The 18,456-nt window shown below is 39.9% G+C and overlaps 1 protein-coding gene across 1 annotated transcript in view; it reads left to right on the top strand.

Annotated features, from left to right (window-relative positions):
• Nucleotides 1-18,456, top strand: part of DZANK1 (double zinc ribbon and ankyrin repeat domains 1) — an 86,839-nt gene that overhangs the window by 24,141 nt on the left and 44,242 nt on the right. The window contains exons 8-9 of the mRNA XM_037732854.1: nt 4,322-4,439; nt 13,155-13,268. Coding sequence (XP_037588782.1) covers nt 4,322-4,439; nt 13,155-13,268 — 232 coding nt within the window. The remainder of the gene's footprint in view (nt 1-4,321; nt 4,440-13,154; nt 13,269-18,456) is intronic.

An 18,456-nucleotide genomic window follows, 5' to 3' on the forward strand; every position in this document is an offset into this window, starting at 1 on the left:
CGCCCGGCCTTGTAAATGCTTTTAAAATTTCACTGTCTCACAAAAAGACAAATACTGCATGATTCCACGTAAATGAAGTATCTAAAGTAATGAAACTCACAGAAAGTAGAATGGTAGTTGCCAAGGGCTGAGGGGAGGAGGAAACAGGCAGTTGTTCAATGGGTATAGAGTTACATTCATGCAAGGTGAAAAAGTTCCAGAGATCTTTTTATAACAATGTGTACATAGTTAACAATACTGTACTGTATAATTAAAAATTGTTGAGAAGAATCTATATGATATATTATAACATATTATAGATATATTTTTTGCTACAATAAAACTTTTCAATTTCTGATTATTCATTTCTAAAATACAAAATACACTTGATTTTTTCTTAGTGGCCTCATATATTGGAGTCTTATGAAATTCATTTATTCTACTAGCTTTTTATGGATTCCATAGGATTATCTACGTAGGACATTGGGTAGCCTGCAAATGAAGAGTTATCTTTTTTCCTTTCCAATATAGATCCCTTTTCTTTTTTTTGACTTGTTGCCTTGGCTGTAATTTTGAATATAATAGTTTTGAATGGAAATGGTGAAAGTAGACACTTTTGTCTCATTGTTCTTTAAAATGATTTTTTTTAATTTAATTTAATTTTGTTTTGACATGGAGTCTTGCTCTGTTGTCCAGGCTGGAGTGCAGTAGTGCAATCTTGGCAGCAGTGCAACCTCCACCTCCCAGGTTCAAGTGATTTTCCTGCCTCAGCCTTCCAAAATAGCTGGGACTACAGGTGTGCACCACCACACCCGGCTAATTTTTGTATTTTTTTTTTTTTCAGTAGAGGCGGGGTTTCACCACATTGGCCAGGCTGGTCTTGAACTCTGACCTCAGCTGATCCGCCCACCTTAGTCTCCCAAAGTGCTGGGATTATAAGCGTGAGCCACCACACCCAGCCAAGTTGAGGAAATTTTGACCTGTTTGTAATTTTCTGAATGTTTTCTTTTTTAAAATCATGAATAGATATTGGATTTCATCCAAAGCATCTTTTCTGTTTATTGAGAGGATAATTTTTTTCTATTCATGTGGTGAATTATAATGATTGGTTTTCAAATGTTAAATCAACCTTACATTCCTGAAATATATCCACTTGAAGTCTTATTTATTTTATATAATGTTGAATTTGATTTGCTAAAAGGTTTTAAAGAATTTTTTTGCCGGCATTTGCATAAAGGATGTTGGGGGATTTTCTTTTCTTGTTAATGTCTTTGTCTGGTTTTAGTATCAGTATAATTCTAGCTTCATAGAATAAGTTGGGAAGTATTCTCGCTCTTTCAACTCTGAGAAAGGTTTGTGTGAAATTGGTATTATTTCTTCCTTACATATTTAGTAGGAATTCCCAAGTGAAATGATTAGATCTGGAGTTTTCCTTCAGGAAGATGTTTTTTTCAGGAAGATTTTTAACTATACATTAAATTTCTTTGTTAGATAGAAGTACATTCATATTTATTAATATTTTTTGAGTAAATTTTAGGTTTTATTTGTTCTTTTTTCAGTTTCTTTAATGGGAACACAAAGTTATTGATTTGAAGCCTCTCTTCTTTTCTAGCATAGGCATTTAGAACTGTATATTTCCCCTGAATACTGCTTTACTTGCCATCTCTAAATTTTGATATGTTGTATTTTCATTTTCATTCGGTTCAAACAGTTTCTAATTGTAATTGCTGTTGCTTGCAGAGGGCGATGGGTTAGTTAGAAGTGTTTTATTAAATTTCCAAATACTAGAGGATTTTCCTTTATCTTTTGGGCCTCCTTTCCTTCCTTCTTTCCTCTCCACCTTTCTTGTTTCTTTCTTTCTTAGACAGGGTCTTACTCTGTCACCCAGGCTGAAGGGCAGAGGCCCAATCATAGCTCACTGCAGCCTGAAACTCCTGGGTTCAAGGCATCCTCCTGCCTCAGCCTCCCAAGTAGCTGGGACTATAGGCATGTGCAACTACACCTGGCTAATTAAAAAACATTTTTTTAGCTGGACGTGGTGGCTCGTGCCTGTAATCCTGGCACTTTGGGAAACCGAGGTGGGAGGATCACTTGAGACCAGGAGTTTGAGACCAGCCTGGCCAACATGGCGAAACCCTGTCTCTGCTTAAAATATACACACAGAAAAAAAATTGGCTGGGCATGGTGGCACATGCCTGTAATCCCAGCTATTTGGGAGGCTGAGGCACAATAATAACTTGAACCCAGGAGGTGGAGGCTGGAGTGAGCCAAGATCATGCCACTGCACTCCAGTCTAAGTGACAGAGCAAGACTCTGTCTCAAAACAAAACAAAACAAAAAAAACCTTACTTTTTTTTTTTTTTTTTTTTGTAAAGGGGAGGTTCTCACAAAGTTGCCCAGGCTGGTCTTGACCTCCTGGCCTCAAGTGATCCTTCCACTTCAGTCTTCCAAATTGTTGGGATTACAGGTATGATCCAGTGCACCTGGCTTGGTGTTTATACCAAATTTATTTACTTTTGGTCAGAAAAGATATATGGTTTGATTGGTAAATGTTCTATGTGTACTTTAAAAGAATGTGTATTCTGCCAGAGTAAGTGTACTATAAATATCAGTTAGGTTAAGTTAGTTGATGGTATTCTTCTTTATCTTTACTGATTTTCTCTTTATCATATAATCAATTATTGAGAGAGTAATATTGAAATCTCTGACTGTAATTGTGAATTTGCCTATTTATTCTTGCATTTCCATTTCTATCAGTTTTTTCTTCATGTACTTTGACACTCTGTTACTAAGTACATAAACATTTTGGATTCTTATGTCCTCTTGCTGAGATGATCCTTTTATCATTATGAAATAAACTTCTTTAACTCTGCTAATATTCTTTGCTCAGAAACCTACTTGTTCTGATGTTAATGTTGCCACTCCTGCTTTCTTTAGATGTGTGCATGTGTGTATACTACCCTTCATTGAATCTGTTTATGTCTCTATTTAAAGTTTGTTTCTTTTGAGCAGCATGTAGTTAGGTCTTGCTTTTTAAAAAACTGTATCTGACAATGCCTATGTTCTAATTGGGGTATTTAGAGTATATATAGAATATTCTTACTGACACCTCAGTAAATATGAATTTTTTCTACTTTGGTGATATAAGCATGAGCTTCCCAGCCCTGTGTGAATCCTGAATATTGTTTTCTGTGTTCCCCTTTGGGGTTTACTTTCTGACCTTGAGTGGTTTTTTCCGTCACATGCACTCATCAGGTACCCAGATGAAGACTTGAGGGTGACCCTCTGCAAAACTCTGAGGCTCTCCCTGCAGCTCTTCTCTGGTATTCTTTCCTAAAAGCTCCAGCTAGCTTGACCTTCTGAGACTCCCAGCTCTATGCCCTCAATTCAAATCAGAGGAATGAGAGAGTCATATTGTACTTCATGAGCTTTGGGCATAGAAAAGAGGGAACTGTTGTTGCCCTGGTAGGTGGGCCCATGCTGGAGATGTGGTGAAACGTTGGTGCCATGGTGCAGTAATGAAGGACTAAAGAGGATAAGAATATGGGAAGTGAGCTCAACTCCAGTCTCCAGTGGCGACTAGTGCAGGCAACCAGGCAATCCAGTGCACAGTATCTAAGCCTCCAAGTTGCCGAGGAGCAGATCAGATAGACAGGTCACAGGATCAGAAGCCCAACTTGTCTGGAAAGGCATGGCAGTAGCAGTGTACATACAGAGCAGCCTAATTCCAAGAATGCTGTCACTTTGGTGGATAGCCAGAACCCATTTAGGTGAATAGGAGCTAAATGATTGGTCTGGCTGCCTAAGAAATGGGGCCAGATGCTGTTGTCTTGAATTTGTTATGGGGCAGGGCCTGAGGACACTAAGCTAAAGTGGGCAAAGAAAAAGGATGGGTTTAATGCACAAGCAAGAACTGTCCGTTAGACTGGGCTCAGTGGCAGGAAATCAGAAAAGCATAATATAAAAATTACTGGAATTCCCAGAGCTCACCCTTGTAAACATCAAATCCAATGTGACAGGACAGACAGAGCCCAACCAAGAAGTGGGGTCAAGACTGCTGATGAACTCCTTGCCATGATCAGGAAGTTAAATGGACTTGGCCTATGTGGAAAGGACACCAGAGCATTCAGCTGTGAGGCCACTTTCTAATAAAATGACCCGGAGAAGTATTTCTAATAAAGTGACCTAGAGAAGTTCAAGATGGAACTTGAACTTGTTCCATAGCCATCGAGAGTGGTCTGCTTTTATTTTGTGTTTAAAACTGAATGCTTTTGGATTTTTACCGGTCTTCTTAACGTTGACCTACCAGAACATGGCCAACCGGGAACCTGTTTTGTTGTAGGTGTGCCCACTGCCTTGCCCCCCGCCCATCAGATCCCTTCGCTCGCTTCTGTCAAGAATGTGGCTCACCTGTCCCACCCATATTTGGCTGTCGTCTCCCACCCCCGAAAGGAGCTCAGGTGAGCAGCAGAATTCTTAAAAACATCTTTCATTGGTTGATCTGACCTTTATTTGCAGCAGTAACACCGTGCTTGGTACACATGAACCACACACATAAATACTCGTGGAAGAATTTTTGGCTGGTTGAACTCTTACACACTCCTACTTAAGCATGGAAAAACTTATTTACAATGCTGTGTCTTTTGTGTGGCCTGCCAGAAGCACAGACTCAAAAAAGATTGGAATCTTACTATTTTAATGAGGCGTGCATGGATAAGTAAATGTTTTCTACTCATTTGATAGCTCTGCTCATATCCTGGGTATAATAAGGAAATATATTCTAGAAATTAATGAAGAGAAGTACCAATTACTTTATGTCTCTATATATCTATATAGCCATGCGGTGTATTATTCTGTCCAAAGAATCTATAGATTGACCTGTGTATTTAAATTTAATAGCTTTGGCTGATTAAGGGTAGATAATAATTGATATTATGTCACTACTAATTTTGGAGGTAGTTAAAAAACATATTTGGCTTGCTAAAAATTAAAACCTTTTCCAAAATGTGTTCATTTTTTGAGCGCTTGAAATTTTGGGGATTTTTATTGGACTGGAAATAAAGAGATGAAAATAAAATAAAGGAATCTGTGATACTGAGTGAAAAATTACCATTTGAAAAAAGATAGTTACTAAGAAAAAGTCACTAACCGAGTGAGTTCGAAGTCCAAGGTTTTGATCTGAGTTATGCCTCAAGCAAGGGGTGCATTAAGTGGCTATCTGTTTTAATATTCTTCTAATATATTGCTCAAGATTTTTGTAGAAGTTGATTTAATTTACTTCAGTGATACATTTTAAATTCCTTAAATATTTTGCTAATATATAATGGCAGAATCTTAGGAAATAAGTGTGGGAGTTGATTTTAAATAAAAACAGACTATAACACCAAATTGGGCCAAATTCATTGTGTGCAGCTTGTAGAGATTCTGGACTAAATGTGTTAGTGAAAGAAGATAATACAGAAAACAAAATATGAACAAGTCCCATTGGTTTGATTTTTCTCTGTTTATATTAGTTGGTGCAATACCGAAATTATTTTCTACTTGCCTGGAAAGGGATTTTCACAACTAACTTGGTTTTTACAAGGAGGAAAGGTTATCAGTGTTTATAAATACTTAACACGATGAACTTTAAAACACCTAGATTGCCCCCCAATTATATTTCTATTAGTGCAACAATAGGCGTTAATGTATAACAGCTTTGTAATTTAAGCTAACAACCATTTATTGAGTACTTACTGTGTCCTGCTCTGAGCTGGGCTTCTGGGATTCAAAGGGGCAGGACCCTACTTCTAGACCCAAGACTCTCGGAGAGTCTCAGTAAAGAGATGCAGAGGTGCGTGCTCTCCTCTCTCTTTGCTCTTGTGATGTGAGCTAACCTGTAGGACACCTGGTTGTGCTGAACTCTGTGAATTTCAGTGTTGTCTGTGGACTCTTCTCAGTGAGTTCCACTGGCACCCCAGCCAGCTTCCCAGATAGCCTCTCGGGCATCCCAGTAGCAGCTTTCCAGCAAGTTCAGCAGCATCTCTGTATCTGACTTCACAACATGTTCTGCCTGTTCCCTAGATGGGGAGTTCCTAATGAGTTCCATTGGATCCCAGTGGGCTGCTTTTTCCTTGCCAGCTCTGATACGTGTCACCTCAGTGAACTTCTCTGCCATCAGTGGGTGACAGCCACACTCAATTCAATGAAGTCTGATTCCAGCCTTAGGTGTGGGGCAAAGTAAGTGCCTCTTCCAAATTTGATCCTCCTTGGGCTCTCTGTCTCAGCCATAGAGGTAGGGGATCCTCCCTGTGTTTGGAATTTCTGTATATTACCCATTAGTAGTTAAGCCCTGGCTTCCAGTTAATAATTATTTATATGAACATTTCCTGTTCAAATTACTTGTGGTTGCTATCTCCTGATTGGACTCTGACTGTAACAGAATTGGTACTGGGATTGGTCCCAGGAAATAAACCTGTGAACAGGGAATTTTGGAAATGGTTTGATCTTTTCCTTTGCATGAAAGCAGTACTGAGCTCCTTGCCAATGGGAAATGGGACACAGGTGATCCATAGCATGAGGGGACATCACAATTAATCACACTGACACCTGTGGCTGATTGTGATGAAGTGCCAACTGAAGCAAGTGTCTTGAGTGGCCAAGTAGCTGCTGCATTTGACTCTATGACAGTGACAACGACTATGACTACAAAAACTGTGGAGGATGTATTCTCCTGAGTCCATAGGAGCATTCACAGAAAGAAAACAACAAGCTCAAGACCTTTAAGTCATGGTGCAGGAGCCAGAGGTCTCCTATGACAGCTCAAAATAATCTACTTCTTATAGCTTCAGGGTTATGTTGTTGAAAATCAAACAAACATTACATTGTGTATGTTGGGGACTTATAATGTCAGTTACATTCACTTGATCACCACATTTCTTATGTGAAAGTTAGGCCATTAATTGGGAAAGAATGTGATCCTGAAACTCAGATGGAGGTGGCAGGTGGGACCCAGATGAAACTGACAGTCTTGTATCCTTGTCACTCTGTGCTTCCTGGCCAATGGATGTAGTTTACTCTTATGTCTGAGGATGCCCTTCTGTCTGAGGATACCAGCCTTCATTTGCTTGAAATGTTTGTGATCATCTCACCTGGGCAGATGGCTTGAAAGGGGGTGTTTATTCTCCTCACAGGTTGTTGCAGGTGGTTTAGACCCATCACAACCACCTGTCACATTCTAGGGACCCAACCCAGCATGCTGTAGGAGGACAGGTGCATTCTGTAATCCAGGAGGAAATAATTTACACACACAAAGAGGAAGATTTTAATAACATATGGTAGCAGAGTCTTGGGGAATATGTGTGTGACTAGATTCTAAATAGAGACAGTGTAACATGAAATTGGTATAAATTCATATAAGTTACCTCCTTAAAGGATCTATCTCCAAATATAATCACGTTGGCAGTTGAGGCTTCAATATAATGAATTCTGGGGGACACAGTTTAGTCCATAACACCCAGCATCATGTGGAGCAGAGAATACAAAGACTTAGGCAAACAGAAAGTTGGAGTAGGTTTGATATGTGTGTCTTGCACCCCTGACTCTTATCTACATTTCACAAGAAGGCCCAGAAGACACTTCCATCACTAAGATATCAAAGCATACATTAACACAGGAGCAGCTGCATCCTTAAAAAGTTTGGTGGCTGCTGTCCTTTATAGGCCAGATATGATCATGGGAGATGCTGCTATTTAGGTGGGCTCCCTGATCTCTTTGGAGCTAGTGAGATTCCCAGAGTGGAAGAAGTCAAGTGGCAGCACTTAACTGCCGAAGACAAGACAGCCATGATGTTTCAGTAAGAGGAATCTGATTGTGGGATTCCTAGGAATGATAGATGGGCAGTCTCCTAGTATATTGCTTGGTCTGTATAATTGAAAAATGCTAGGTCATGTAGCTAAAAACTGACTTGAGCCACTGCATTGGAGCAACCAAGTTTCTCACCCAGTTTCTAGATGTAAGTCAGTTCATAAATTCAGAGTCTCTCGATTGAAGGGGAGGCTGGGTCTCCTTAGGGACGGACCCTGGAGCTTTTCAAGTACACATCAGAAATCTTCCTTGAATGCTTCCCCAAGGGGATTTGTTGCTTTCAATTGAGTGACTGTGCATTAAGGAAAAAAAATGCCCCAATCTTTAGGGGAATAATCTGATACTGGCTCTAAATTCATGCTAATTCTTGGAGATTGAAAACACCACTGTGGTCCCCCAGTAAAGCTGGGGCTTTAGGTGCTCAGGTGATAGATGGAGTCTTAATCTCAACTCTGACCTGTAGTTGTTGCTTCAGGTATTTTGGGGGTTTGCTGTTATGTCCATGCTATCGATTGAATCTTTGTGTCTTCCCCAAAGGTGATGGTGTTAGAAGGTTGGGTCTTTGGGAGGTAATTAGGTCATGATGATGAACCCCTTATGAATGGGATTAGTGCCCTTATAAGAGAGGACCAGAGGAGCTTGTTTGCCCTTCCATTATATGAAGACACAGCTAAAAGGCACCATCTGTGAAGCAGAGGGCAAGCCCTCACCAGTTACGGAATTTGCTGGCACCCTGATCTTGGATTTCTCAGCCTCCAAAACTCTGAGAAATAAATCTTTTGTTTACAAGCCACCCACTTTATGGTATTTTGTTATCGCAGCCTGAACGGACTAGTATGTTCATATACACTTATAATTACTGTATCTTCCTGACTTATTGACCCTTTTATCATCACAAAGTGTCTCTCTTTGTCTATGCTAATACTTCTTGTCTTAAAGTCCTTTATTCTCTGATATTTATGTAGCTACTCTAGCTCTTTTATGGTTACTGTTTGCATTGTAAGTCCTTTTCTATGCTTTCACTTTCAATCTATTTGTGTCTTTGAATTTAAGGTGTTTCTAGTAGATAGCATGCAGTTGGGTCTTGTGTTATTTCTTTTGTTATTTTTAGTGTGCCATTTTAATGCTTCTGTTGATTTTTTTTTTTTTACTAGTTTTAAAGTTACCTTAAGCACTAGAGATTACAATATGGACCTTAATTTATCACATTCTATTTTATTTAATTTTGGTTTTTAATTTTTGTGAGTACATAGTAGGTATATGTATTTATGGGTACATGAGATGTTTTGATGCAGGGATGCAATACATAATAATCACATCATGGAAGATGGGGTGTATCACAGTCCATTTTAGAATAATTTCACTCAATTCTACTAAAATGTAGAAATTTCACTCCTTTTCCCTTTGTTTCTATTTCTTTTCTTTTTTGAGATGGAATCTCCTTCTTTTACCCAGGCTGGAATGAGTGCAGTGGCACAATCTCGGCTCACTGCAACCTCTGCCTCCTGGATTCAAGCGATTCTCCTGTCTCAGCCTCCTGAGTAGCTGGGATTACAGGCATGCACCACCACACCCAACTAATTTTTGTATTTTTTGTAGAGACAGGGTTTTACCATATTGGCCAGGCTGATTGGTCTTGAATTCCTGACCTCAAGTGATTCCCCCCCACCCCCGACCCAGCCTCCCAAAGTGCTGGGATTGCAGGTGTGAGCCATTGTGCCCTACCCCTTTCTTTCTTTTTCTTAACATTGCTTAAGTATCCTCTTCCTTTCTTTATCTTTTATGTAATTACCATATATATTGCATCTATATATATTATAAACTAAAAGGTGCAGTGTTATACAATCATGTCATTTAAAGAAGATGAGATAAAGTGTCTACGGAGTCATTTATATCTGCCCTCATGTTTATTATATCTGGTCTCACTTCTTCCTGTGAACTCAAGTGATCATCTAGTGTCATTTCCTTTCAGCTTAAAGAACTTCCTTCAGTATTTCTTGTGAGATATGTCTGCTAGCCATTTCTCTCTGTCTTTGTGTATGTCAGAATATTGATTTTGCCTTCATTTTTGAAGAATGGTTTGTTGCAGATGTAATTCTGGTTTAGCAATTATTTTCTCTTTCAGCCTTTTGAATTTTCATTCTACTGCCTTCTGCCCCCCATTGTTTTTGATGCATAAGTAGCTTTTTCTCTTGCTACTTTCAACATTTTCTCTTTGTTTTTGACCTTCAGCAGTCTGATTATAATGTGTTTAAGTGTGGTCTCTTTGTGTTTGTCTTTCTTAGGATTGATTGAGCTTATTGGATCTGCTGAGTTTTGGTTTTCCTCCAATGTGGGAAATATTGGCCATTGTTTCTTTAATTCTTTTTGTGTTCCTTTTTCTCTCTCCTTTGCACATATGTTGCTATACTTGATTTTGCCCTATAGGTTTTTGATGTTCTGCTTATTTTCTTCGGTCTTTTTTCTCTCTGTTCTTCAGATTAGATAATTTCTGTTGTTGGGCTATATGTTCAAGTTCACTGATTCTTTGGTCTGATATCTGATCTGCTTTTGAGTCCCTCTGGCAATTAAAAAAATTAATTTACTTTTCAACTCCAGGCTTTGATTTAATTCTTTTTAAAAAAATAATTTCTGTGTCTATTGAGGTTCCCTATCAATCAGATCGTTATCATCATACTTTAATTTTTTATCAAACATGGTTTCCTTTAGTTCTTTAAACATTAAAAAAAATAACTGCTTTGAAATCTTTATCTACTGAATCCAGCATCTAAAGGCACTCAGATAATTTCTGTGGACTGTTGACTATTTTTCCCCTGAGTGTAGGTCACTTTAATTTTTGCATGTCTCATAATTTTTTTCTTGACTACTTCAGGTAGCATATTTTAGCAACTTTGGATTCTGACTTTTTTTCCTTGAAGGTTGTTGATTTGTGTTTTGTTTACTTGGATTAAATCTTTAATGTCTGTCTCCCCTGCAATGTGTGACCACTAGTGTCAGGATTTTTATTTTTTAATTTTTTTCTTAATTAGAGAAGTAAAGAAACAAAAGAATGACTACTCCATAGACAGAACAGCAGCTTTTTTTAAAAAATTATACTTTAAGTTCTGGGATACGTGTGTAGAACATGCAGATTTGTTACGTAGGTATACGTGTGCTGTGGTGGTTTGGTGCACCCATCAACCATCATCTAGGTTTTAAGCCCTGCGTGCATTAGGTATTTTTCCTAATGCCCTCCCTCCCCTTGTCCCCCACCTCCTGACAGGCCCTAGTATGTGATGTTCCCCTTCCTGTGCCCATGTGTTCTCATTGTTCAACTCCCACTTATGAGTGAGAAAATGAGGTGTTTGGTTTTCTGTTCCTGTGTTAGTTTGTTGAGAATGATGGCTGCCAGCTTCATCCATGTCTCTGCAAAGGACATGAACTTATTTTTTTAATGGCTGCATAGTATTCCATGGCGTATACATACACATTTTCTTTATCCAGCCTATCATTGAAGGGCATTTGGGTTGGTTCTAAGACTGCTATTGTAAATAGTAGAGCAGCAGCTTTTTCTTGCTCTATTTAAGCCTCATGTTACTTTTGGGTTAGCATATCTTAGTGTTCAGTTAGCCAGAGATTGTGCTCAGGTAGCTGCATCCTGGAAGGCCTCCACTCCCTGCTGATGGATCTGCGTGTCAGCTGGGTAGCTTTCAAACTTAAGGCTATTTTCCAGCCCCAGCTCTTACTTTATGCCGAGCTCTCTTGCATCTCTATGGGCAGTTCCTGGGAAGCCCAGACAGCAATCACACAGGGCATAGTGTTCTTTTCTGCAGCTCAGTCATTTTCAGGAACTTCTCAATTTATTATCTGCCTGTTGATGATTTTCAGGGTGCTGAAGTAGTTGCTTTTTGACAGCATTATCTGACTGTCTCAGCCTCCTGAGCAGCTGGGACTACAGGCATGCAGCGCCATGCCTGGCTAATTTTGTATTTTTAGTAGTGACGAAGTTTCATCATCTTGGCCAGGCTGGTCTCAAGGTTTCATTATCTTGGCCAGGGCTGTGTGGGTGGTTTGGGCCTACTCTGGTTTATACTGCTCATGTGCATACCTCCAGTCAACTAAGGATATATGGAGAGCTATGAAGCCCTTATCATTGAATTACCTCCTGGAACTGCATGTTAAATCCTAGGCCAGTTTGCCAGTCAGTGCATCAATTAACCTCAAACAGACTCATTATCTCGGACTAGGGGACTACTGGTCTTCCTTGTTTGCTTGCCACCAAAATTGTCACCTTAATAGTACTCCAAATCAAGTGAGCCCTGCCCATCAGCAGTCAACATAACTTCTAGTTTTCACAGCCTGCCTTGCCCGGGTGGAGCCACCACACTGACAAAGCTAGGGGAGGAGGGGGCAGCCCAGGCAACAACCACACAGAGCTTAGTGTTCTTTTCTGCAGTTCAGTTATTTCCAGGAACTTCTCAATTTGTTGTCTGCCTTTCGATGACTTTCAGGTTGCTGAAGTGCTTGCTTTTTGACAGCATTGTCTGACTGCGTGATTACTTTTTTTTTTTTTTTTTTTGAGATAGAGTCTCGGTCTTGTCATCCAGACTGGAATGCTGTGACGTGATCTCCACTCAATGCAACCTGCAGCTCCTGGCTTCAGGCAATTCTCCCACTTCAGTAGCTGGGATTACAGGCACCTGCCACCATGCCTGACTAATTTCTGTATTTTTAGTAGAGCCGGGATTTTGCCATGTTGGCCAGGCTGGCCTTGAACTCCTGACCTCAGGTGATCTTCCCACCTTGGCCTCCCAAAGTGCTGGGATTACAGACGTGAGCCACCGTGCCATTCCTGTGATTCCTTCTAAGGAAGAGGATTCATAGACCTCCTCATTCTATCATGCTATTAATTAATTTCCTATGGATATTTTTCTTTTTTTAACATCTCTCTTTTCTACAATGAACATGTTTTTACTCTTAATAGGAATAAAATAATAAGAAATATAATATTGCTATTTTATTTTCTATTATTTACTTTTTAATTGACACATAACAATTGTACATATTTATGGGATATGTGGTGTTATTTGATACAGTGTGCAGTGGTCAAGTCAAAGTAATTAGCATATCTTTATAAAGGTAATTATTTTAAAAATTGTTTTACAAAAACAAATCAAACCTTACATTCACCCATCCAAGTACTAACCAAGCCGGACCTGCCTGGCTTTTGAGATCAGATGTGATCCGGAGTGTTCAGGGTGGTATAGCTATAGACCAAACCTTACATTCTGAGATCTATTCATGCCTTCAGTTTTTACATGCAAGATAAAGCGGACCTTTTCCTTGTACAGATGGGCTTATGTGCAGAATGCAGAAGCTTGGTACCCATGAACACTCCCATCTGCGTGGTGTGCGAGGCCCCTCTTGCTCTACAGCTGCAGCCACAGGCAAGCCTCCATTTGAAGGTAACGAAATGAAATTCTGTAAAAACATGAATGAAATACATAGAAAGCAATGTCTGAACAGGTATATGTCCTTTTTCAGCTGGTGGGATGGGGTAACAATATATGTATATATTTTTTGAGACAGAGTCTTGCTCCATCACCCAGGTTGGAGTGCAGTGGCGTGATCTCAGGTCATTGCAACCTCTGCCTCCTGGATTCAAGTGATTCTCTTGCCTCAACCTCCCAAGTAACTGGAACTACAGGCATGCACCACCATGCCTGGCTAAGTTTTGTATTTTTAGTAGAGACAGAGGTTTCATCATCTTGGCCAGGCTGGTCTCAAACTCCTGACCTCAGGTGATCTGCCTGCTTCAGCCTCCCAAAGTGCTGGATTACAGGCGTGAGCCACCACACCCAGTCAGGAGGGGGTAACAATTGATAAGCTAATATACAAGAACAAAATCCATTCTCATTTTTGGTAAGACATGCTGTCCAAGAGTTTAACTTGCCAGTAGGATCCATAATATTAAAAGAGATGGCTGGGGCAGTGGCTCATGCCTATAATCCCAGTACTTTGGGAGGCTGAGGTGGGTGGATCACCTTGAGGTCAGGAGTTTGAGACCAGTCTGGCCAACAAGGTGAAACCCTGTCTCTACTAAAAATACAAAAAAAATTAGCCGGGTGTGTTGGCATGCGCCTGTAATCCCAGCTACTCTGGAGGCTGAGGCAGGAGAATCACTTGAACCCAGGTGGCGGAGGTTTCAGTGAGCTGAGATCATGCCATTGCACTCCAGCCTGGGCAACAGAGACTCCCTCTCAAAAAAAAAAAAAAAAATTAAGGGAGATATGTAGGATTGTATTCCATGAACATGGATTTGGAGGACGAATTGCACTACAGCTGATGTAGACAATTTTTTACTTCATATATTTAAACTTCAACATTGCAATTAGTATTGATTTATAATCTTGTCCTTACAGTAGTTTCATACTTTTGTTTGCCTTATTTGATTATAGGTTCTTATTATGGAGAAAAAGAATGACTAGAACTAGTCACGTGGAAGAAAAAGTTATGTATCATCACTTACATCCAAAAAACTTTGCTAGAAAAATGATATCGTACTGTGAAAAATTTTTTGATAGAATCATTAAACATACAACTAAATCTTCTCCATTCTGCAATTTACAGTCCCATTTATGTCCTCTTTAATCCCAAGTAAAGGTCACTGGAGGATAAAATAGATTTAATAGAGGGAATTTGGGGATAAGAAAACCAAGAGTTTTTAGCAGTAAGGGAAATGCATGGTCTTAATGTACAGGCCATAACACTTCTAAGATGGTCTCGTGGGTTGTATATGGGCAAAATGTGTTCAGAGAAAAGAGAAGTCCACTTGTCCTTCCACCTTCAAGCTCTCTTTAGCATAAAGAGTTCACAAATATCCAAGGCTGTGTGAGCCTCTAGAAATGAGATTTTGAAAAACTGGCCAGGCCAAAGTCAGGTAGAGGAAAATTTACTGATCTTTTTATTTGATGACTATTTTCAATCCTAAGATGCTTTAAAAGCTACTGCAGAAACCAGGCGCAGTGGCTCACACCTGTAATCCCAGCACTTTGGGAGGCTGAGGTGGGCGGATCACCTGAGGTCAGGAATTCAAGACCAGCCTGACCAACATGGAGAAACCGTGTCTCTACTAAAAATACAAAATTAGCTGGGCGTGTGATGCATACCTATAATCCCAACTACTCAGGAGGCTGACGTAGGAGAATTGCTTGAACCAGGGAGGCAGAGGTTGTGGTGAGCCAAGATTGTGCCATTACAGTCTAGCCTGGGCAACAAGAGCAAAACTCTGTCTCAAACAAACAAACAAAACTACTGCAGGAAGCCACCATACAGTCCTGGAAGTCTGTCTTTAGACTTCTTATATATATGAGAGAGAGAAATCTATTTTTCTCTTATTAAGCCTCTGTTTTTTTGGGTGTTCTGTCAATCACAGCAGAATCTATTCTTATTAATACATTTATTCAGGATGTTTGAAGATAATGTCATTGCAAACTCTTTGGACTATTCAAAACAGGAAGAATAGGGGTAAATGTTAGTTGTGATCTAAATTCAATACGTATATGTAACACCATCTTCAGTATCTGAAATCTAGAATTTTTTCCATTTTATGGGAAGGCAGAGAGACACAAAGGTACATGTAAGTAATTTTTCCCGTCAATTTATTGTAAATCCTATATTGAGAATAAACACAAGACTTCTACAGTGATAAGTAGCATTAAATCCAGGAGTGGCTTCTTTCTTGCAGGGTACTTTTTATAAGAGAGATTTTTATAACTTATGATAAGTAACAATAGGAATAATTTTACAACTTACTTCTACTTTATTGGTGGACCAAAGTTAGGACATATAATGAGGAAACCAACAATGAATTCAAAGATGAGATTTAGAAAATGTGCCTCAAAACTTTGCAAGGAGTTTGGTTTTGCTGGGCTGTAGCAATGCTGGGGTGCTGTGGGTTGTGGGAGATGATCTCTTCTCTACCAGACCTAATAGCTCAGATTTTTCCCTGTGGGCCCTGAAGGTTGAAAGTGGGGACAGGTTTTAACCAGACTTGAAGGCCGGCACGGTGGCTCAAGCCTGTAATCCCAGCACTTTGGGAGGCCGAGGCGGGTGGATCATGAGGTCAAGAGATCGAGACCATCCTGGTCAACACGGTGAAACCCCGTCTCTACTAAAAATACAAAACATTAGCTGGGCATGGTGGTGCGTGCCTGTAATCCCAGCTACTCAGGAGGCTGAGGCAGGAGAATTGCCTGAACCCAGGAGGCGGAGGTTGCGGTGAGCCGAGATCGCGCCATTGCACTCCAGCCTGGGTAACAAGAGCGAAACTCCGTCTCAAAAAACAAAACAAAACAAAACAAACAAACAAACAAACAAAAACAACCAGACTTGATGTGTAGAGGGACTTTTATCATCATAACCTCTGATCCTGGAGAGAAATGCATGACTTTTTATGCCAGACAATCTCTATTACTGCTTCTACTCAGAGAAGGACACCTGTTTGGAAACCCTGGCCTGCCAATCTTCATTCCAGTGCCTCTCCCAGATGTCATAAGGGTGACAGGTTTTGAGTTAACATTCTTACCCAGACAGCCACCTCTGAGGTTGGTGGGAATACTCGTGTGAACTGCTCAGGGAAGCCAGGAAGCCTAACCTGGCAGGCAACAGCATGCCATTGACAGCTCCCTTCCCCTTTCAGCACTGGTCTCTAGCTCACTCCACTGAGTACAAAAGCACCATCTGCTCTCTTCCTGCTGTGATGAAGACAGATTCCACAGCAGTTGCAGTCTTGTCTTGTGTGGATTTAAGGCACTATCAATGCTGAGGATTTTTGTTCTACCAGATTTTTTTTCCTGCCAGGATTAAAAGATACAGTAGCAGACATTTCTGTATTTGACCTATGACAAAGATACCTATTTTCAGCATAAGAGAAGATTTTATAATTTACTTCTTTAAAATAATTAATACCTAATTTTTGGTAACAAATAATCCAAAGATATACCAAAAAGTGTATAATTTCTTCACTCTACCTACATTTCTATTTCTCTGAAATAACCAATGTTAGCAGCTTAGGGTGTCCTTTTATGTATTTTTCTAGATTCACAGAAATATATTTATATATACGTACGTTTAGATTTGGTTTGGTTTGGTTTTTTAGACAAAAATGAAATCATGTTGTATACTTCTCCTTGCAACTTATTTATTTCACTGAACAAATGCATCTATTGGCCATTTTCTTTTTTTTCTTTTTTTTTTTTTTTTTTTTTTTTTTTTTTTTTTTTTTTTTTTTTTTTTTTTTTTTTTTTTTTTTTTTTTTTTTTTAGACAAGGTCTCACTCTGTCGCCTAGGCTAGAGTGCAGTGGCACAGTCACGGCTTGCTGCAGCCTGACCTCCTGGGCTCAAGTGATCCTCCTACCTCAGGCTCCCAAGTAGTTGGGATCACAGGCATGTGCTACCACACCAGGTGAATTTTTCTATTTTTTGTAGAGATGGGATTTCGCCTTGTTGCCCAGGCTGGTCTGGAACTCCTGGGCTCATGTGATCCTCTCACCTTGGCCTCCCAAAGTTCTGGGATTACAGGCATGAGCCACCATGCCTGGCCTCCACTGGATGTTTTCTAAAGTTTAAAACTAGTTTTAACATCCCTGTTCATCAGAGAACATTAACTGAAGACATTTACCAAGTTTCCTTTGGAATTTTACGAGCAGCATGCAGTATACCTCCAGGACTTCAGTCATCTTTGTGGTTCTTAGAATCTGTGAGGCTTAGTCTGGGATCCTCCTGAAAAGATCTGATGATTCACGTGCCTGAAGCATGGGCTCCTTCAGTGAGTCCCAGCCTTTCATACAGTGATTTGGGGTTAAAACCAGTGTAACCACAACTCCACATCAAGCAGAATTTTAGCTTAGTCAGTTTTGACATTAAGTTTGCAATGATCTACTCATTTGTTTTCAACGTTCTTCCTTTTTAGTTGTGTCAATTAAAGCTTGGGAGTTTGAAAATTGTTCTCTTCCTCCAGCTACCTTAAAAGGGAACGTTATATCCCAGCGACTAACTGGCTCTGTTAAATAGCCTACAACCATTCAACTAGACAATATGTGACAAAAGCTGTGGATGAAATGGCAAATGAGGATATTGACTTTTGAAAAGTTCTCATCAGAGGTGTTTAGCATCCCCATTAAGGCCATCTGAAGGTGGCCTCAATTCCACATCACCCCCACAGACATCTGTGAATTTGTGAGTGTAGTGGATTGTGATATAAAACGATTTCTAACTGTGGGTCATGGTCACTGCTCTAGAAAGAAGTGAGCCATGGCATGGTGTCAAAAGTCTCCACAAAAAATATAGAAAAACCCGTCAACCAAGAAAACTGTTTAATGGACTGGATGCAGTAAGGTAGACCGCCACTTAGACAAGTTCGTAGCAGCATCTCAGAAGAAGAAGGGCAGGGAAAGGGTTTAAAGGGTTAGTGCTGGACTGTAATATAAACAATGGGCCATGGGTGATAATGATGTGTTAAGTGTATGTTCACTGATGATGTACCGCTTGGGTGTGAGATGTGCATATTGGGGGGGCTGTGTCTGTGGGGTGGGACACGGTGTATGGGAATCTTCTGTAATTTCCACTCAATTTTGCTGTGAACATTCCATT

The sequence above is a fragment of the Cebus imitator genome, unplaced genomic scaffold, assembly GCF_001604975.1.
Source record: "Cebus imitator isolate Cc_AM_T3 unplaced genomic scaffold, Cebus_imitator-1.0 Scaffold475, whole genome shotgun sequence".
Taxonomy (NCBI): Eukaryota; Metazoa; Chordata; class Mammalia; order Primates; family Cebidae; genus Cebus; species Cebus imitator.